At 44.6% G+C, this 21,149-nt stretch overlaps 3 protein-coding genes across 4 annotated transcripts; 1 reads left to right on the top strand and 2 right to left on the bottom strand.

Annotated features, from left to right (window-relative positions):
* Positions 1–1,569: 1,569 nt before the first annotated feature.
* LOC6553773 lies at positions 1,570–6,697 on the bottom strand. Its single transcript, XM_001979404.3, has 10 exons — positions 6,646–6,697; positions 6,374–6,591; positions 6,146–6,299; positions 5,140–5,519; positions 3,426–3,558; positions 3,169–3,349; positions 2,885–3,112; positions 2,448–2,820; positions 2,262–2,393; positions 1,570–2,145 (listed from the first exon to the last, which is right to left on the bottom strand). Exons 1-10 carry the CDS (start codon positions 6,695–6,697, stop codon positions 1,945–1,947), a joined length of 2,052 nt encoding a protein of 683 aa, XP_001979440.2. The 3' UTR covers positions 1,570–1,944.
* An 8,581-nt stretch (positions 6,698–15,278) lies between these two features.
* LOC6553774 (NAD-dependent protein deacetylase Sirt2) lies at positions 15,279–16,896 on the bottom strand. Its single transcript, XM_001979405.3, has 4 exons — positions 16,655–16,896; positions 16,508–16,599; positions 16,346–16,442; positions 15,279–16,283 (listed from the first exon to the last, which is right to left on the bottom strand). Exons 1-4 carry the CDS (start codon positions 16,734–16,736, stop codon positions 15,397–15,399), a joined length of 1,158 nt encoding a protein of 385 aa, XP_001979441.1. The 5' UTR covers positions 16,737–16,896; the 3' UTR covers positions 15,279–15,396.
* A 427-nt stretch (positions 16,897–17,323) lies between these two features.
* Positions 17,324–21,062, top strand: LOC6553775 (zinc finger protein 501). 2 transcript variants are annotated; one of them, XM_001979406.3, is made up of 3 exons: positions 17,324–18,478; positions 18,553–19,035; positions 19,199–21,062. In XM_001979406.3, exons 1-3 carry the CDS (start codon positions 17,821–17,823, stop codon positions 19,720–19,722), a joined length of 1,665 nt encoding a protein of 554 aa, XP_001979442.1. In that variant the 5' UTR covers positions 17,324–17,820; the 3' UTR covers positions 19,723–21,062. The 2 variants fall into 2 exon arrangements, with proteins under 2 accessions (XP_001979442.1, XP_015009670.1); XM_015154184.2 differs by having other exon boundaries at positions 19,123–21,062.
* Positions 21,063–21,149: the final 87 nt, after the last annotated feature.

Genomic DNA, 21,149 nt, shown 5'->3' with positions numbered 1-21,149 from the left:
ATTCCCCTTTCCGTGGCTCTTTTAATTAAGTGCAAATGCGAAAGTTATGAACTCGAGTTTCGGTATTCGGCAAAAGTTTTCTATCTTTTCTTCCGCACATAGAGCCCTTTGACAGCGATTATCTGGGCACACAAATTTCATTCGATCCGCAAACTTTGGGCCAAGCAAAAGTACCGAAAAAAGATACGGCAAGAATGCGAAAATTGTCATATTGCTGACTGAACGGGCCAAAAGTCCCAACTTTGGCAGCACCAACAACAAGTGACTGCTAACAAACGGAAACAAACAGCTGCATTAGCAGCCGCAAATCAGCGGCAATCACTGCAACACAGCAACTACAACAACTTCAACAACTACAACAACAGCGAGAGCAGTGCCAGCAAACAGCAAACAACAAGCAGCAAACAGCAACAAACAAAGTTGAGCGCACTCACTTAAAAATTCCAAACACAAAAGCGGAAATATGCAAAAGCTTGGACTAGCAATAAACCAAACAAAAAACAGGGTACAGATCCAGGGCAATGATCGAGGCAAGCAATACCCTAACATTGTGAGAGTTGTTCCTTTACTGGATAGAAAATGGCGACAATTAGGCGGGTGCAAATATGATATTTGACAGAAATACTAATAAAAGAATTTCAGAATCTATGAATATGAGTCTCAAAGCAGCCGTCCAAAGCGTAATGCCTCCAAAAAAGGGTATACAACGCTGGGAACGAGAGGAACGACAACGGAAATGACACTGCCGCCATGTTGGCCAACTTGTTGTTACCACTGTCTGTGGATGCAATGGTGGTAGTAGCCACTGCTGGCTTTTTGCTTGATGTGCTTGTTTGTCGCTTTGAAACGAGCTGTTAACGAGCCGAACACGCCGTATTCGCAGATTCAGGTGAGAGATGGGGGCCAGGAAGCGGTGGAACAGAATGGATGGATAAGAACATGAAGGAAACGGGCTCGGCTAAAGACGCTCCACCTTCCACATCCAACTACGAGTGGGCAGGTGCATGCGAGCGGCCCGTGAGCTACGGCAAATTAGTGATAATGAATAATTTCCCACAGCGATAATTAAGGGCATCATTAAAAATGTTGCCGGCGACGAAATTGCGTTCGTCTAGCACTAAACGCTTTTCCAATTACCGCAGCATACAGGGCAGAAGTCATTTTCCGCTTGCATGTCCACAATCCCCCAATCCGCCCGCATTTCCGTGGCAAGTGCAGCAGATAGTGCCGCAAAACGAGCCACACAGCCCCTTTCCAGTTGCCGGTGTCCAGGGCTTCCAGCTCCCTTTCCCGAGGAGATGCGTCCACTTTTCACTTTTCAGTTGGCCACTCGGCCGTGTCGCTTATCCATCCCAGACCAACAATGCCAATGGTCGATTTCGGGCTGCAGGCTGCCGTCATATTTCTGCCATGGGAACAGCCAGCGTGCACTGGAGAAAACACATCTTGTGTTTGAATTTTACTAAGAAAAAGCACATATAATCAGTCTAGTTGGCTATTTGATAAGCACCAGTTCTAAACCATTTTAAATTTTAAAGTTTAAAATATAACTCAATATAATAACTCATTTTAAATAGGTATATTAGTTAGTTAAACGCTGTAATATAATAATAATAATAATGCACTAAGAAAGTACTTTAAACGGTACTACGGTAGCATTCAATTAAACGGTAGCATTCAATCTAATAACAAATAGGAGTAACGAGGAGTGACGAGTTTCAGCTGGAATAGTCAATGTGATTCTAATTCCCTACTGCTATTAAAAGAATATATTTTACGCCCCATTTCCTCCAGTGTACTCCACACTTTAGTTCCCAATCATGTGGGGTTTTTGCGGCTTTCGCGCGTCGTGCACCATGCGATTTTGATGTTTGCTGCGACACGTGCGCTGCAACCCAAGGATCTCCACTCGCTGCGCAAACGGGCGTCATTTTAACGGCCGAATTATTTGCTTATATCCATTCTGTGGATCAGTAACTCCACCAGCAGGGCACAGGCCGCAAAGGCGACGCCAAAGGCCAGGACGAACAAGGCGCCGGCGATGTTGTGCACATCCAATGCCTGGGGAGCTCCCTTGACCTGGTGCCCAGTTGCCAGATCCATCAGCACTTCTTGCTTCTTCTTGTCCATGTACTTGTCAATGAACTGGAGGGAAAAACGTTTGGGAAATATGTATAAATTAAATATTATTATGAGTAAATTATATGTTGTCATAATACAAAAACTAGTTGTGCATATTCTTAGAGTTATAAAATAAGTACCTCAAGTTCCCAGTGAAAGTATAGTCCAGTTTCCTGACAGGTCCTTATATGTTTGTTCAGTTCAGGCATTAGGATCCAGCCTCTTATCGAAACAGCCCGCGTATAGTCAAAATACAGATCGTCATGCAAAACCTACGATAAAAACTGCACCTTAAGCACTAAGCAAAAAAATAAATAATATCTTACAATACGGTTTTCCAAGGCCTCCGTGGACACATAATCGCCAACAGAAAGAGATCCCGAAGACAGTCGCTCGATCCCGAGTCCATAATTTGGCATGAAGCTGACATTCGACAAGTAGCTGTAGTCGTGCACCTCAAAGTTCCGAGCCAGAATCTGCTCCGTTTGCAGATCGGAACTCTCCACCGTGTGCACCCAGATAATGGATGGAGCTGACCACTTCCAGTCCGAATGAGCCCATTTCTCGATGGTATCCACAGGGGCGGAGTAGAAGGGAAAGGTCAGCATCGATTTAAGTTGACCACTGTAAATGTTCTCCAAGGTGATTGTGGCACATAAAAGTGTAGCCAAGAAAAATCGTGGAGCAAAACGATCGAAGCTGAAAAGGAGCAAGTCAAAATAATTTTAGTCCAGACCAGGAAATAGCTGAGTTTAATTCCTACCCCAGTGGAGCAGATGGCTGCTGAATAAATAGAGCAAATATATCCAGCATGGATTTCTCGAGCTTTCGGCTGTGATGAAACCTGGCCTGAGTCCCGGACAACCGTAGACAATAACTGACATACTTCATGAAGTACAAAAAGGTTCCGCAAGTCACTAAAGTAGCGATTAGCAGCAGCCAAGTTCGATTATTAAAGGGCATAATATTAGTGCGCCAGCTGGGTAGAGGGCTAGAAAACAGGCTAAATGTAATTTTATGGGCTCACTCAAGCGAAGTGAAACTCACGCTGGAGCAGGACCCAGTATAGTCACCGAAGATCGGGCTATGGTGTCCGAGGTTTCCGTGATTCCATCATACCAATTGTAGATGCAACCAATGGCCACCTCCACGCGCTGCTCATAGATATCCCCCAGCATGCCATCGCTCGATTCATTGTCGTAAATTCCGCCCCAGTTGTCGGCCCCATCTGCAAGGAATTCGATGTTTAAAGTTGAATGTTTCATATTTTTCAAGTTACAAATTCATTAATTACAATGACTTACACGCCTCGACCCTCAGATGACAGTTGTGCACCTGGCAGAAGGTCTTCAACACATTGGCCTCGGCGCCGTCGAAGGTGAGCGAACGATTGGCCTTCTGCGGATGGATGGGATCCACGTCGCCCTGGCCAGCGGGCTGCAATGGGTTAACGTTTAATGGTTAACTATGGCCGACAACTCAAGTGCCGCTGCTAATTTCGTTAATGGGCTGGCTGGAGCCACGACCAAACCAACCCACTCTGCATGTGGAACACAAAGTAGCATTCAAATGGACATCGACACTTGGCTCGTCGGGCGGCAATTAAATGGAAACACGTAATTTAAATCAATGTTGGTGCTGTGCAGGATCCAAAGCCAAGCCCCAAACAAAACCACACTCACATGCTTGTGGCTGTTTGCCTATCTGTGAGTGTGAATAAGTGTGCGTGAGTGTGAGTGCTGGCGTTGGTGTTGGTGTTAGTGTTTGGCTGGGCGTGCGTGTGTTTACAAATGTGCAAATGTCCTTAAGGCAACCAATTGAGTGCGAACAAAACTTTTGTCAAATGACAACAAAAGCTCTTTTTTTTGCCCATTCTGTGGCTACACTGGAATAACAGGGATCAGGGGAAAAAACCTGGTTAAGACTAGATGGTAATTGAGTTGTTGAAAATATGGCTTCATGTTTTACATCTAACATTTAGTTTTAGGTGTAAAAAATACCTAAGCACCTCAGGCAATATATGCTTACTATTTTTGTATAAAAAAGATTTTATTTATTTCATATTGGTAGTTATATTTTAGTAGTCTAAAAATAAATAAAACTGATTACATTTTGAATCAGTGATTAATTGATAATTATTAATTTTTTATTATTAATAATTTTCGCAGCTTAAAAGATAGTGTGCTTTCTGTGCTTGGACGAGTCCTGGCAACTTTCAGCAGTGATTACCAGGGACTAGGCACCGCAGCACAACATGTGCTTACATTTTAGTTGCCAAAGTCGTTGCCCGCAACGACAACAAAGGGAAATAACTAAGCACCCCCACCCTTACCCACACCACCACCGCCAAACACACACAGACACCAACAATCCCCACACATACACGCAAACATACAAATTTGGCCAAGGGACCCGCCACTGGACATTTATTCACGATGGGTTCGCACAGAGAGTCCGACTAATCCAAAGACAACGATGTGAATGAGCCTGATGAAGATGAGGAGTCCTCAACATTCTGGGAGGTGATGAGGGTCGAGGGGGGTGAGGTGAATGGGAACAAGGACGACCAATTGGCTTTGCTTAATGTTGGCGTGCAAATCTCTGGCATTTTGGTAAAGCTGGGTGGCCATCAGGAAGGCACGGAAAAAAACCTGACCACTTACTTTCCTCTTCTTGGAAATAACCCCACTACAGTCAAGTTTAAGAACGAATTTCAAATGTTTACAAATTCCGAAATCTCGAAATGAAATTTAACACAAAACTTAACATTTCAGTAATCTGAAACCAAGTTAGTAATCAAACAGTTCGGACGTTTAGTATCGAACATCATTATATTACAATATAAATTATTATCAAGCCTTAGATTTTACTATGATTTTCAAATTTAAAAGGTTCAGATACGGGACCTAAAGTAAACCATACCTCAACAAGATATTATAGAGTAACTTAACTAATTTTTCTCAGTGCTGCGTAAGCAACAACAAACGATAAATATAAACTTAACCGGCAATTACTTACCACATAATTAGTAATCGTATATGGGACATAAGTAATGGAGCCAACGAGCAGGCTGCGGCGCTGCAGATTGAGCAGCTTGTTGGGATAAAGTTCGACCCGGTTGGCAAAAGTTTCGTTAGGCAAGAATGCGTCCAGGAGCAGGGCATCCAAATTACCAAAGGCACCAACAAACTTTTGTGTCCACAGCTCGAAATTGATGTCGCGGTAGGGCGAAGTGGTTTTAGTCCCTGCTCCTCCTTCACCTTCGTCCTTGTTTCTCGTGTTTACCGATGCGCCTTCCCTGCGCCCGGGGTCTGGTTGGGGTCCTGTTTTTGGTCCTGTTGGTGCTGCCCCTGCCTCGGTTTCCGTTCCAGGTCGGACCATCAGATGGTGAGGGTAGACTAAAGCGCATTACAGCGATTTCCCGATGTTGGACAAGCAGGAAAAACAATTGGGCAAGGGATTTAAAAAAGAACACGGATCCCGTTTGGAAATTGGGAGGTATCGAATAAGGTTTACCTAGTTTTAAGTATTACTTATAAGGTTATTTGCCTAAAGAGATTTGGGGTCTACAACGAAATTCGATAAAATGTAATAGGTATTTGTGTCTGAAGAACACATTTACAACTGGATTTCTCTCTGTCTCGGTTGGCCAGTTACAAAACAATGAAAAAATCAGAGGGAGAGCAGAGTCCAAACCCGAATAGCCCAAGTTCACAATCGAACACGGCACTGTCGAGTGTTGAAATTATTGTCAAGTGCTGAAGTTTGATCAACTGGCCACGAATGTCCTGCGGCTGTTTCCCCACCATGTTTGCGCGAGGGTCGCCGCGCGTCGGGGGCCTAAAGGAAACTTTTCCAGTTTGAGTTGTTTTGCCACGCCCCCAGGGAGGTGGCGGAAAGCCACCGCTTTAGCTAATAAATTGATGCTGGCGCAGTTGCTTGAACCGAGTGGAACATGACGGGAACACTCAATTGAAACGGCTTATTCATAGTGTCCTTATGAGCAACTATAAACCGTACTCACACTGCAGTATATCCATGTGAAGCAATTCCGCAGGGCTTTCGTCCTCGCACAGGAACAAATATCGCTTATCCTTGAGGCGCACATTTGCATTGCGAGTGGCGTAGTATCGAGCGTGAATAAAGTGGTGCGTCTGCGATAAGATCGTTATAAATCCCTGGAAGCCAGGATAAGTGTCTAGAGGTAAAATCATACTTTTTAAAGCCAATATATTTCTAATCGAAAGCTTACCTCGGTGACGCTGCTATTTAAGGCGCCCATAACTTGATCCTCCAGATCCGTCAAATCCCTTAAGAATGCCACGTTAATCCATTGGAGCCTAATTGGCTGACTCAATTCACGAAGAACCAATTCCAAAGCACTTAAATATTCCAGTTGCAGGGGAGTTGCAGAGGCCGAGTTATTGTAGACAATCAAAATCGATGGAAGTTGAGCAAAGTATTGGCCGACTAGGATGGAATTGGCTTAAGTTGGCTAGGAAGTCTAAGGCGGTGTTGCGTTACCTATAAGCCGAAGCAATTGACTCAAATGCAACACCAGCGGTTGGAGCAACATCTCGACTGCCTTTTGATTCCATTTTGCAGGATTCCGGCTTTTATACGGCTGGCATTTAATGACTGCTTCGATTGACCCGTAAATTGATTTTAACTCGAAATGTAATTGAAAACCACCGATAGGTCCTATCATCGCAAACTGCAAATGGGCAGTATTTGCCTAGTCATTAGCCTAATGAAACGCACACACCACATTACGATATTTGCATAATTCAGCAAACAAACAAGAACTCGACAATGGCTGCCTCGGGTAAGTCAAGCGGAAAGCCTCAGTTTAGTTAAACTTAAATATACATATATGATGAAGCATCTTCAAGCTGGTAATCCGTTGTGGATACAGGCCAAAGCAAAGAGGTAATGTGAGCTGGGTAATATAACACAATTGATGTGTCCAAAGTGCATTACGGCAAGCTTAAGGTAGATCCATATATTTCTATTTCAATTTTAATCGTATGAATAAAAGAGAATGAGGCTGACGCCAACTTACGTTGTTAATTGTATTAAATATGGCATTTGGTAGCCTGGTGTTCCCCTTTTCTCGCAGTGATCTGCGTGAACCCCTGGCAGCGGGCCAATTAGCGGTGCCACAAATTAGCGACAACAATGCGGCCAAACGACTGACTTTCATTATGAAACCGAACAAAGCCCGAAACGAAGCTAAAGGTCCACAGACGGTCGACAGAAACTGAGCCGGGACCAGGCCAAGTGTCAATTGAAACAATTCAATTGGTCTGCCAGCAAATTCTGTTGGCCGTGAGGGGATCAGGGGCTGGGGACACAGGCGACGAGTCGCCGCCTTTGCCGATGTGGTAACACAAATGGACAGTCGAGACAGGCAGTGTGGCAGTGAATGTGCGAGTGTTGCGAGTGCTTAACCATTGGGTTATTTGAAATTGAAAGACAGATTAAAGGATTTGCTCCTGGCGAGCCAAAGGAGACTCCGATGGAGACTCCGCCCTGCCATTGAACCAAGAGCGAAGAGCTAGAGGAGCCAATCCCTGCTTCTGGTCATTTGAGTGCACAGCAGGCGGCGATTTTATTGCCTCGCCAACCTGCTGGGATCCCCCCAAAATCGTAAAAAAAATCATAGCATCCACCCAGAGTCACACACATTGACTGAGGGGCAATTAAACACTCAAGCGGTGTGTTACCCCAGACCGAGTTACTCGAAAGTCGATGGCATTAAAAATCCATGAAGCGATATTTATCTTCTCAAGCGCTTTGCAGGGTGGCAATAAAGCGAACAGGGCGACGGTTTGATAAAGTGATTAAAGTTTAACTTCGTAAGTCGCGTTATGAAATTAGCGTGGGGTTCATAAAATCACAAATGCCATTTTATCGTTGTTTCACGCATTCTTAAATAATTGGTACATGTAAGGAAGACATGGGAGTTTTTATGCAGTATTTATACATCATTCAGACAGTTCGATAATTTCTATATCAATATTCTTGTCCAAAATCTTTGGTTTTTAAGATAATGTGCTAAAGCCGTCCAAAAGTACAACCACGTAATGATTTAGTGGTTTGTTACATTCAATTGCGCAAACCAGACCAGAAACAGCACTGAAAACTCCCCCGGATTCGCAGCTCCTTGAAGTATGCAACACTAATCAAGACGCAAATGCAGATTTGTGCGATTACGTGTTTGTCTGCGTGCGTGTCTGTCCGCAGAAATGGAATTTACACGCCTCACACACGCAAGCACACGCAACGAATGCGGAGAGAGAGAGGGGCAGGAACCGCAGGGGGGCTTGCTGACCAGCAAAGCGACCACAATGTGGCCCACAAGCTGTGTGGAGTGGCCAACACAGCGGCAACATATGGCCAAGAGCCGAAAAGGTTTACGGCTGGATGTACATATGTATGAGTGAGTGAGTGCGTGGCGCATTTTTAGCTAAAGTTTTTAAATTCTTTTCCTCTTTTGCAAGCTGTGGCTTAGAGTTGTGTGTTATGCTTTCATCTGGTGCCTGCTGGCGGGCAATTTGCCTAGACCGAATTGCACTTGCATGCTAACGAAAAGTGCTCGCCGCATAAAGAACTTTAAATAGCAGGCAATCTTAAAGCCAAATTACCCGCCCAGTATGGGCACACAGCTTTTTTTCATACCCAACCATTTACATTTAAATAATAATAATAACGGCGACGAGTGGGGCGCGTCAATCAAGGCTAGCAGCTGCCTTAATGAATAGCGAAACAAGGCGATGTCCTTGAAGTCCTTGGCAGCCAACTAAACAATGGCAACATGAAGGCTTCGGCGTAAATCGTGCCACTTCATTATGGCTCATGGCAGCTCGAGCTGCGAAGGGAATAAACCATGCAAATGAGTTTTCCCTTTTCACGACTTTCACTCGCGCAGTTGACTACCAATGCGATGTGATCAATAATTGCGGCTGAGCCAGTAAAGATTCGAGAGGAATTTAATAAGTCAAAGGATATCTGGAAGCTTAATGTATTTAAAAATGACATAGCAAGGAGGAACTATAAGTTTCTGAGAAACCACTGGATGCTGGCATTTATGACAACTTTTCCAGCATACATCGGCTTAACAATGAAAAACTCAACATTTTCACTTGATTTTCCCTTAGTACATCTATTCTGAGTTCCATTCAAGTTTGAGCAAAAGATGCCTATGATCTACTGGGAGAAGTTGTAGAGATTCTATACTCTTTTTGCAACGACCCCGAAATTTATTTATAACCCCATTTGATTTATTATTCTAATTATCTGTGTGCCATTAATATATAATTTGCCATGTAGTGGAATACCATTGGGATATCTAAATTCCTGCAGATCTATTCCTTTGGAATGAATACATTCACAACCTGTCACCTGATAGGAACTCAATGCCCGAGTCAGAAACAATTACGCACAGCTCATCAAGTGCTCGGCACACACTGCGTATGCTTGATAACCATTTGTGACATCTGACGGTATCTGACAAGCATCCGACAAGCTCGGCAAGATTCCTCTGTCAGTGCATGGAAATGTGTAAATATTTGCATGGTAATTAGCCAGGACATCGGTTTCACTACACCACTGCATTAGTAGTAGTCGCTGTCCTTGAAAACCTCATTTGCAGCTGCGTGTGCTAGGTGGAAAGTGTTTTCCCTGAAACATTTGGTTGCCGCACAATTATGCAGATTGCCACTGCAGAAATGTGATGAGTGGGCGGGACTCGAAAGTTTGTGCAAACATTTGCCATTTGCCATTTGACCGAGGCCAGGCCCCCTGGAGTCCGCCTCATATTTGTGTTTGCCATTTTCAGGGTATTGAAAATTGCAATTTTTTCGTGATTTGTAAATAAACTGAAGAGGCAGTCTCCGTTTTCTTCTTCCGCATTTTAGTTTTTTTTTTTTTGTTATTTTGTATTTGCCAAAACCTCTACTTCGAGTTTGAGGCAAACACTCGAGCGTGTAAATGCACACACACACACACACTCGAACAAAAAAATAAAGCTTGTGAAACTAAAATAGAAACACATTTCATTTCCGTAAGATCTGGCAGAGTGGAAAAGGAAAATGTGCTGCATTTTGGAGGGGCAACGGGGCAACAAGCGGGTAGAACAACTGGCAAACAACAAGAAAGTGGAAATAAACTTGGCGATGAACCAACGAAATCGATTGGAAATATTTTAACGAAATTGCAGCTTAAAGTGTCAAGGCAGCATGTCGGTTGCTGCCAAAGTGGGTGGCATTTTCCGGGGGCAGCAATCATTTCCACTGACGTTAAGATGAGTGCTCGTTGCGATGATTCGGCTGTCGATGATTATGAAGCTGCAGCTGCAAAATGTTGCTGTTGGGTATTTAGATAATGCCGCCCATCCACTTGCCAAATCCTCCTTCTTGCAACAGTGGAACCCCACTGAATCGGCCACTCAGCCCATTTTGATTGGTGTTCAAACTTGTATCAAGCTGGAACATAATCCATTTAGGTGATTCGTTTCATGATTACTAGCAGATTATTATTCCAATTCAAATTACTCAGAAAAAACTTTTAGTTAGTTTAATAGGTTTCTTTAAAAGTCTTCTTTACCAAAATAAAGGCTTTAGCTTTGAAATAATAAAGGTGTCTGAATGTTCAGCTTTATGCTGAATTCACTTTCGAAAAGAATTTATAGGATCAAATGGGATCTTAAGCGCTTTTATAAATATTTAGAAATCCAATTGGCTTCTATGAGTGATTGATGATCCTAATAGGATTCTCAAACTTCGAACGAGAAATAATTGATTAAAAATAATGTTTTAAAAACAGAAAAACAGTTTTAGTAATGTAAGTAAAACTTGTGGAAGCTCCACTGTCCCTGTATCTCTCGAGAATGCAGTTCAAGTGAAGCGCAACGGCAAAGAAACAGTTTAAATGCTAACAATGCAACGGTTTCGGGTCAAGTATTTCCATCTTCCCCGCCCCCAGCCGTTTTCCCAGCTACGGAAACGAAGTGTAATGAAAGCGTGTAAAGTGCAAATCGAAAAGGCAATACAAGTAACGAGTACCAAATTCTTGCGCCCCTCCGCCCGTTACCGCTTTTTGGCCAGAATTTTCTCTAAATTACCAATGTCGGGGCCGGGCCAGGACGATAAGGATAAGGGGCTGTGCAAGTTGGTCAGGTGCCCGGACACATCCTGCGCGCAGAGAAACAGGTGAAAAGAAGGAAACGGTCGGAGGAAATGTTTCGCAAAATGCAGGTTTCGTTCACGCTCTAAATGGATTTTCCCTGCGCCGTCATTTGCCCGTTTTGTTGTGTGAAATTATAACTTTAATTAAATGAATTTAATTTGACTAGCTCTTCGCAGCCTTACTGCGTCCTAATGCGCCATCCTTGACTTGGGTGAGTGGGAAGGGTTATTGCTTTAAGCCCTAACAGATTTTCATATTTCATTAGCATTTGCCGACCACAAAAACCACCAACGAATTAAATATTGATAATTGTTTTTTGCCAATAGATGACTATCTGGGCGAATTTAAATATATGGGTCCAAATATGCAATTACATAATCCAGTGGCAGAAAAGAGTTTTGTTGTCGCTGTGCTTTTGAAAATTTATTGCATATTTTGGCGCAGGCTGTGAACTCGCCCGGGAATTTCCCGGGGCTTAGAACTAACAATTCAAAATGAATTTAAGGCCGCCGAGGCGATGGCCAAAACGGGCCAAATGAAAAATTTCAATTAACCACAAAAGCCGATGGCCAACCAAATCGGACCGAAAACAAAACGCCATGCAAACGGAAAAGCGACAAAAAAATGAGAAAAGAGAAAAATATTGCCCACTGCCAACCGTTTTGGGTAAATCATTTTCTCTTTCTATTTGTTTGAGGAGTTTTTCCTGCCGTTGCAGGGACATCCTGGCCAAATCCTTTGTCGGAGAGCTCTGTGCGTCCTGGGCCACAATTAAATGCACTCGACAATGCACCTGACGGACCCAAAATCGTGCTCCGACCACATATGTATGTATATCCGCATCCACATCCACATCCACATCCGTTCATTTATTCATTGAAGATTGGCTTTGGCCAATCAATTGGCCATGGACCCGTTTTTGCCGCTGCGCCAAATCAATGCATCCTGCGGTCCGAAAACCAGCGAAATCAATACGAATTATTTGGTTTTCCAATTCGTTACACTTCATTAATGGCAATCCCTAAACTCGTTTTGTTTTGGCGCCCTCGCAAGGCCTTGGTAAGAAATATGATGGCTGCGATTTTGAGAATAATTCTATTCGGGCAACCACTCGAATGGACTCGCATTCTGTTTATTGTTCATCATATCTACATCAATTGGGGGATTGTCGGGACCGCAGCGGAAATTTATTTTATACATGCCAGCCCCACCGCAGCTCATTTGGAGCCACGAAAACCGCCAATTTGGATCCGTGCGGCAAGCGGCATTTCAAATCGCACTTTAATATTACATGTGTGTGGGTTGGGGTGTGTCCCACACACCCACACAGCCACACACCCACACACTCAATCGTTTTCGTCGCATTGTGTTGACAAAGACGTAAATAAAAATTTATGCGCACAAAAGTATGCCACACAACATGCACATAAAATGATTATGACGATTATGCGAAGCTTCGGCTACTGCTGCTGATTATTCAGGGATGTTCTATATGAGCACACTTCACACACAGTCCGGGGCACACTTTATAATACTTACTTTCGGAAGGCAATATAGGTACGTTACCATCTCATACACATTCTTTTCAGTTTCTAACTAGCACTGGTAAATATTTTTGTTGACTCTTTGAATTCAGTTTATATTTAACAAATCCTTTTTTTCACCCTGTGATGTTAAGATACAATATTATGATGTACAGATTCTTCACTTAAGAAATATATATATGAAAAAAAAACAAATCCTTTGAATTGGAATAAATATAACTTATTAGGCAGTAATAAAATCCGTTTAAAAACCTTGCTTTGATATATGAAACAAGTTATCAATGAGGTTTTGGATTAATTTCAGTGATTAACAATTTTTCTTGATAAAGTGTTTTGGAACTGCAGAGCATTACGTTACTGGGACAATTCTTTTTAATACACTGTTTCGTATTGGTTTTTTACACTATTTTAGGGTCTGTACAATTATATCAGGCGATTTTTTGGCATCAAATGCTGAACTTTCTTAGAAGCTATTATTTTGTCCGCCGCTGTAGGCAATCCCCTTATAAAAACTCTCTCGCTTGTTCCCACATTTATTGACACAAATTGCGTTTTGAGGACGGCATTTGGCAGCCGCCGTGGCAGTTACTTCTGCTTTCCTTTTTATTAAAGAAATAATAAAATATTCATAAAGATTTCGCTACGATAAGCACGCATATATTTTAGAATAAACGACCATTAAATATGTTTGTAGCCAGGGCCTAATAATCAATGGCGATCCCTGCTTTATTAGCATCGTCTGATTTATTTGCGGTCGGGGTGTTTCCTCCTTCAAACTGGGTCTCTGTTTGGGCGCTCAATCAATTCCCGGCCAAGCTGTGCGCCACACAATCATGTCAAGAATTCAATATCAAAGCGCGAGCCCAGCTGGCGCTGATGACATCGTGGAATGTCCACGATTTCATCAACCCCCCGCCTTTCTTTCGATGCCATTGATGAACAGGCGCGGAGCGAGTGGGCGGTTGGGTCTGGGTCGTAAGCATCGCATTTTGATTACAAATATGAAACATGCTCACACAAATATGACCTGCCCCTTCGGTTGCCACAGACCCAGCTTCCTCAATGGCGTGTGTATGGAGTGCACTTAATGGCGTTCCGCATTTCTCGCAAGGAGGGGTGAAGTCAAGTTAATATTGAGCCAACTTGACTCAATTTTGACTGAGTGGGCCGAAGCACTGGCAAAAACTGAGGCGGAACTTAAATGGTCCGGTAGATGATCCCAAAAGTATAAAAAAATAAGTAATAAGTAAATATGGTCAATGCCTAACAAGAGCCAAAATAAGTCAAATTACAAAAAAAAGCTTTACTTTTTATTGCACAATAAAATCTTAATAGGCAACGAGCAGCGAGCTTATATCACATCCTGCGAATTCAATTATTCAATCATTTTCTCGTAGATCGATTTAAAAATATATATATCACTTTGTAAGTATTAATATTAATCTTTCATATTACTTAATTTAAATTGGAAACTGATCTTAAATGTAATACTCTATTAAATAACGTGAATGAGCTGATTGATATTTATTTACCATTCTTAGCAAACAGAAATAATTTTTATTAGTGCAGCCAAACATTCGGTGAGGAGGCAACACTCGGGAAAATTGCAAATAGACAAGATCTTAGGCCATTAGCTTTAATTGCCAAAGTTTTGGGCCAAAAGCAAGTGCAATTTCAGTGGCAGCAGCTGTAGCAGCTTGAACTGCAACAAATTGCGTGGCTATCAATATTTCCGTGGCTGCATTTGATTTCCTAATGCATCTGCAGCAATTCATGGCCCGAAGTTGACAGGCAGGGAGGCAGCCTTCATCCGATGGAGCCACCTCCAACCGTCGCCCCTGTCAACGATTAACAATATCCGGTTGTGTGCCCCGGCAGGAGGTCCCCGCTGGCCCGGTTGCGAGCTTGGTTTTAATTAGTCCTGCCCGTACGTATTTTCTATTGGCCAATTCACCGCAGAAGCTTCATTACCGGGCCACCGTGTGTGTCTCTTTCGCTTTGTGCGTGTGTGCTTCTGCAGGACAGATTGCGAGTCATTAAGTTGATGCAGCAGCAGCAGCAGCAGCGTCCGTGTAAGCCACACAAACAGGCAGTTAGAATGCCACATGCCACGCCCACAGCAGCGGTCGAGCCATGTCGAGGGGCTGGGCAGCTGTAACTGAATCGAAATGAGTATCAGCACCAGCACCAACACCAGCATCCAAATCCGTACCCAAGCCCGGTTCAGGTCAGAAAACGAAACAGAAACATGTCGAGAGTTAACCTTTGTTGGCGGTTTGCTGCTTTTTGTGCGCCGGAAACGGCAGAGCAACTCAATCAGTTTTTGCGGTTTATGGTGGCCCGGCCAAAAGGGACACGCTAATGGCTCACAAATGGCACTTGAATAATTGAATGCCGGAAACGGAGGAAAAAGAAAGCGCGCGGTATTAGCCAGCAATGCCTGCACATGGCATTGTCCATTTTATACACGTAATCCACATGTAAACAAATTGCACACTTCAACTACAAATTAACTACGGATGTTACTAACTAATTTCAGGGTCTAAAGCGAAGCATCCTTCTTCTCCCGACTACCCGAAGCCTTCTCACCCGGGCCCGAGTGCGGTTTCTCCTTGTCTTCTTGCTGCTCCTCGCTATTCTGGCTGCCGCTCAGTTTCTTCCTTTCGCTGGTAATAAGCTGCTGCAGCTCTTCCTCCCAGCCCAAGGCTTCGGCCAGAGCCATTACTCCAGCATCACAGTCGCCCAGAAAGGCCACATCCCTTGTATTATTGGGCCTGTCGAAGAGTAGCGATCGTTCATGGGGATCCATAAAGGGCACAAAGCTGGCCTGACCCACCGCATCGCGGTTGATCAACAGGCGCAGGCAACGTGGTCCTGGTCTCTGCATCAGAGAAGCAAACGGTTGCACTTCCAACGAGGTACCCATGATGATCAGCAGATCGCAGTCCCGGAAGTCCTCGTCAGGACTGGTGTAAAATCTCTGCGGCAGGTTTTCGCCAAAGAAAACAATGTCTGGCTTAACAACACCATTGCACTTTTTGCATTTGGGCAGACGATCTGCGAAGATCTCCGCCTTCATCCAGGCCATGTCGTACTCCCTGCGGCACTTAATGCAGTGGTTGGTGTGGAAGCTGCCATGCGCCTCGATGATTTTTTCCTCGGGTAGACCAGTAAGCCGGTCTAACGTGTCTATGTTCTGGGTGTAGTGACGCTGAAGCAGTCCCTTGTCGTTCAGCAAACGGACAAAGTAGTGGGCCGGTGTGGGAATAAAGGATCCAGGGTAAAGTTCCTTGGCCAGTGCAAAGAACGGCGCCGGATTCTTTTCGAAATAGTCCAGATCGAATATGGCCGTCGGATGTGGCAGCTTGTATTTTTTTAGATTGCTGTATAGCCCGGAACCTGGGGATCTGAAGTCCGGAATGCCAGCAGCTAAGGATGGCAATACATATGTTAGTAGGATTCAACAGTGATATGTATATAGATGTACCCACATGTGGAAATACCGGCTCCCACCATGGTCACAATCTTGCGGAATCCATGCTCACGCCAATGTTCGGCCAAGCCGTCAAAAGTCAAATCTGGAATAACCTGCGAATATGCGATTTAATTAATTTAATTAATATGATAATCAAATTATCGGGAGCTCCGCTCACCTTCTCCACCTTAATGTCTGCCTTTGCGTCCGTAGAGCCACCCAGATTAAGAGTGTTTGCAAAGAAGCGTCGAATCATATCCATTGTGGCGTCTAGAATTGAATTCAGTTAATGAGTGACACTAAAAACCTAACTAGTTAGACCAACCTGGGGCCTCCCCTTCGTCACTGGACGAGGAATTCGAGCTCGTTGTCAGATGTTCTTCCTTCTTTTTGTCGGAGTCGCCCATGATTAGGAAGGCTCTTGACCACTTCCGGTGAAGGTGTCCAAAACTGGGGATAATATTATGAATTCTCCCCGTTGCGTTGATGTTTTGTTTTGCTTTTACGCAAACAAGCAAAACACGCTGAACAATCAGTGCTGACAACTATCGATAGGACTAGGCTAACGAATGGGTTATCTCTAGCAGCTACAAGTTAGCTAGATTTTTAATTTCATTGCTCATACATAGCTAGATATTGGCTTTAAATCAAATTTGTAGGATCAACCCGAATATATTAAATTCCTTTAAATATTTTATGAATTTAGTTATTTATGGAATATGATGGAACGCATACATAAAAGCTTTAAAATGGTTACAACAAATGATGAACCCTTGAACAAGGATAAGCCAAATAATTGAAAAACTATAGCTAAGTGACCAAACCAAAATTTAAGATACATTGCTGTTTTTTAATCGTGTGTAGGTATAATAGCAGGACGCTGTTGTTGATATTTGTATAATAACCAACCTTAAGGCGCAACTCAGCTGAACTGCCAGCACTGACTACCCAAAATAATCGATAGCTGTTATCGACCCACCCAGTGATAGGCCCCTCAGCGCCACCAGCCCTGGATTACCGATGGTCGATTACTCGATGTGCGGCGGGGGTGCAGCTCTGCCCGTTCGCTCAGCCCTGGAAAACCACGCCAGTCATTTTTGTTTTGATAAGGATACGGATACAAAAAGAGCGTGGCCTGGAAAAACTGCAGAAACGGCGGAGAAAGCGGCCCGAAGCCGAGCGAAAACGGTTAGAACTGATCGTTGGGTAGTGCGCGACAAAGTGGCAGCGGATTGAGCACCCCCAATCACTACGTGGAAGCGTAAGCAGCGTGTGGAAGAAGAGAAGAAGAAGAAGCAGCAGCCCAGCAAAAGTACACAGAAGTGCAAACCAGACGGCTGAAATAACAAATCAAATAAGGCCCCAAAGGGAGCTGCAGTGGGAGCAACTGCGGGGGCGGGGAATGGCCAAGGGTCGTCGGTGGCCGCCATTGTGTAACGCCGCCGATGGGCAGACTGTAGATCCGCGCTAGGATCATATCTCTCGAATATCATGCATCTGAACCATGCGACAGCAGCAACGGCAGCCATGGCCAACTATCAGCACTACCAACTGCCAGCCTCTCATGGCGGTGGCGGCGGAGGAGGAGGCGGCGGTGGAGGAGGGAGCAATGGTGGATCTGGACCTGGTCCCAATTCGGGACAGCAGCAGCCAACCACCTTGGCCAGCCTGCAACAGAGTCCCTTTGCCCTGCACCAACTTACAGCCGTGCAGGCCATCCAGCATCCCACCCACCAAGCCATGCTCCATCCACAGCACCCGCTGGTCCATTTGCTGGACATATCCACCACCACAGCGAACAGTGTCGGTGGAGGCGGGGGCAGCCACACGCCCATTTCGCCCATGAAACAGGAGGTGCAGAGCGTCATTAGCGAGGAGGAGGTGGTGGTAGACGATCCGCGCAAGAAGAAACAGTGCCACGTGTGCAAGAACAAGTTCCGGCAGCTGACCACGTTACGCAACCACATGAAGATCCACACGGACGAACGGCCCTACAAGTGCAAACACTGTGACAAGGCCTTCCGCCAGATCTCGACGCTGACCAACCACGTGAAAATCCACACCGGAGAGAAGCCGTTCACCTGCAACATCTGCGCCAAGGACTTTCGCCAGCAGAGCACCTTGATCAATCACATCAAGACGCACAAGGGTGAGTGTGTGATCGCATCGCCCCAATAGACCTTATGACTTCATTTCATTTCTCGCATCGGTTCCGGATAACAGCGGCGGAGTCCAGCACGCCAACTTCCCTGTTGAACTATCAGCCGCAGACTGGCAGCGGAAAACACCGGAAGTCCCAGATGCACCAGGCCTACCAACAGCAGCATCAGCGCGTCCAAATCTCAAAGACCTTGTACTCCGGCAGCTACAGCTCGCCGGCGGCCGAGGAGCTGGTGAAGCCGTACCAGTGCAGCGTTTGCAAGCGTCGCTTTCCGCAGCTGAGCACGCTGCACAACCACGAGCGAACCCACATCGATCCTAAGCCGTACAAATGCGAAACGTGCGACAAGTCCTTTAGCCAGCTGGCGACACTGGCCAACCACAAGAAGATCCACACGGGCGACAAGCCGTACACGTGTTCCTACTGCCACATGCAGTTCCGCCAGCAGAGCACCCTTACCAACCACCTCAAGACGCACACGCATCAGATCGCGCCTGGAGGCGCCGGTGGAGCAGGAGGCGGCGGAGGCGCCGTCACAGCCACAGGTGAGCCGCTTGTGTGTTCGCCCTACCAATGAGCCGCTTTCTGTTATCACTGTGTGCATTGATTATTAACGCTCTTCCCTAACGAAGCTTTTATTTAAATCTTGTACGCATGCTAACTTCGACAAACCATCCAACAATCCAACTCCGTACCGCCAACCTGCAGTGGATCACTCAATGCCCGCTCCTCTGGCACCCGGGACTCAACAGCTGACCAGTGGGCTGTTGCCGAACAACCTGCACGGCAGCACGGCGAACATCATCCAGCTGGACCACCATCCGCTACTGCATTTCCTCGACGGCAGCACCACTGTCAGCTCGGTAGTGGCCACGGCGGCGGCCAACACCAAGGTGGAGCATTTCCAGGCGGGCGGTTCGCCGTCGGGCCGGATGACCGTGGTGGGCACCATCAACATGCTGAAGGGCGACAATCCGGATCGACCGTTCGGCTGCAGCGTCTGCCAGCGGTTCTTCTCGCAGCAGAGCACCTTGGTGAATCACATCAAGACGCACACCGGAGAGAAGCCGTACAAGTGCAAGATCTGCGAGGTCAACTTCCGGCAGGTGGCCACGCTCAACAACCACATGAAGATCCATACCGGCGAAAAGCCCTACAACTGTTCCTTCTGCCCCAAACAGTTCCGGCAAAAGAGCACGCTGCAAAACCACCTGCGGGTGCACACCATCTAGACCCACTTCAGATCCAGATCGCAACGCGATCCAGGTCCGCAGCCAGCCAGCCAGTCAAGCAGCCATTGAGGAATAGTGCAATATGCATGCCACATAGCACGTACACTTATAGATCGCATATACGGCATACGAATACGATTACATGAATACTATATTTGAATATATACTCGAAAGTGTTATTTACCTGCTGTGCAGAGCGCAATTGAATGTAACTATATCGTAGAGAGCTGATCCACATGCGTGTCCAATTGTAAATTAAGGCTAGCCGTATTGGCATAAGCCACACTTGATATGATACAGGGTGTTTAAGCCTAAACTCTATACTATCGTAAGATGGTTCGATTTGAGTCGGTGTGTTAAAGGTATCTTAAGGCACTTCAACGCCATTTAGTCTAAAACTTTTTATTTTCTTTTAATATCCATCAATTTCTAGCTTTCCAAAGCTTTGTAAATGAAACATTGATATCCTCTTAAGTTGGGTTGCTGTTTTTAAATAGCAAGCAAAATGACTACAATAAATTTGGATGTGACCTACTTTGCGCAATAACCTTTTATGACTGTATTCTTAGCACTCGCATAATTAGTAACTTTTATATTTCCTTCACAAGGAGCATCTTACTTAAAAAGGATTGTTTACAACTGGTACAATTCAAGTTATGAAATTTGTTTAAAGGCCAAATGGTAGAGCTATTAAGATTTCTTTAGCACCGAAGCTTCTTTAGAAATCAAATCGATCCACACTACAGCTCTCCTCCTCCGCAACTGTTGTCACCCATGCCCCCAGTCCCCCGATCCCTACCAATTAGTTCCGAGTATCGGCTTCGCTCAGCTTTTCTCGTCGTGTTAAATGTTAAGCCCGCCAGCAAAGTAAAGTAAATTAATTAAAAGTAAAACTAGTTATTGCTATACTATGTGTAATCCCGCCCGCTCTAAACCTACATAAAGCGTCATCGCAACCGAACCGAACCGAACGGAAATTGAAAACAGCAACTATATATAAGTGTACTCTTAGCGCATATTTAGCAGCATCTTCTACTCACATGACGACACGCGGAGCAAAGGCGATCGCATAAATAATCAATAATACATTTAATGAACGAAAGAATGAAAACCGGGTTGCTTATAGAACAAAATCTTAGAAAACAGAGAGACAAGAGTCCCTAAATTAAGTGAATCGATGAGGAGAAAAAAGTAAAACGAATAAAACCAGCTATAATTGAATTGATACAGATCGATCGTAAATGTTGTAGAGAATATATAGTATATATATGAATATATATAAACTACTTGTAAATGTAAGCGAAGCGAAGAGCTAAAACAACAATAAAACATGCAAAACAGAAACTGTAACTATAGTTCTTATTAAACTGATAAGAATATTGATAAACGCAATTTTTAGCAGCAATCATTTAATTTTCCCAATTTTC

The sequence above is a fragment of the Drosophila erecta genome, unplaced genomic scaffold, assembly GCF_003286155.1.
Source record: "Drosophila erecta strain 14021-0224.00,06,07 unplaced genomic scaffold, DereRS2 tig00000000-arrow-pilon, whole genome shotgun sequence".
NCBI classification, from domain to species: Eukaryota; Metazoa; Arthropoda; class Insecta; order Diptera; family Drosophilidae; genus Drosophila; species Drosophila erecta.
The sequence above is the reverse complement of the archived record's forward strand: the minus strand, read 5'-3'. Positions and strand labels throughout refer to the sequence as shown.

What these genes read in the sequence shown, in the direction of transcription:
- LOC6553774 (XM_001979405.3), bottom strand. Translation starts at nt 16,736, where the DNA reads ATGGGCGACTCCGACAAAAAGAAGGAAGAACATCTGACAACGAGCTCG. An exon ending in TGACGAAGGGGAGGCCCCAG is followed by an intron (nt 16,600 to 16,654) that starts GTTGGTCTAACT and finishes ATTCAATTCTAG; the next exon opens with ACGCCACAATGGATATGATT. An exon ending in GGGAGCCGGTATTTCCACAT is followed by an intron (nt 16,284 to 16,345) that starts GTGGGTACATCT and finishes TGCCATCCTTAG; the next exon opens with CTGCTGGCATTCCGGACTTC.
- LOC6553773 (XM_001979404.3), bottom strand. Translation starts at nt 6,697, where the DNA reads ATGTTGCTCCAACCGCTGGTGTTGCATTTGAGTCAATTGCTTCGGCTT. An exon ending in TCATCTGAGGGTCGAGGCGT is followed by an intron (nt 3,350 to 3,425) that starts GTAAGTCATTGT and finishes AATTCCTTGCAG; the next exon opens with ATGGGGCCGACAACTGGGGC. An exon ending in ACTTTCACTGGGAACTTGAG is followed by an intron (nt 2,146 to 2,261) that starts GTACTTATTTTA and finishes TTTTCCCTCCAG; the next exon opens with TTCATTGACAAGTACATGGA.
- LOC6553775 (XM_001979406.3), top strand. Translation starts at nt 17,821, where the DNA reads ATGCATCTGAACCATGCGACAGCAGCAACGGCAGCCATGGCCAACTAT. An exon ending in TCACATCAAGACGCACAAGG is followed by an intron (nt 18,479 to 18,552) that starts GTGAGTGTGTGA and finishes TCCGGATAACAG; the next exon opens with CGGCGGAGTCCAGCACGCCA. An exon ending in AGGCGCCGTCACAGCCACAG is followed by an intron (nt 19,036 to 19,198) that starts GTGAGCCGCTTG and finishes GCCAACCTGCAG; the next exon opens with TGGATCACTCAATGCCCGCT.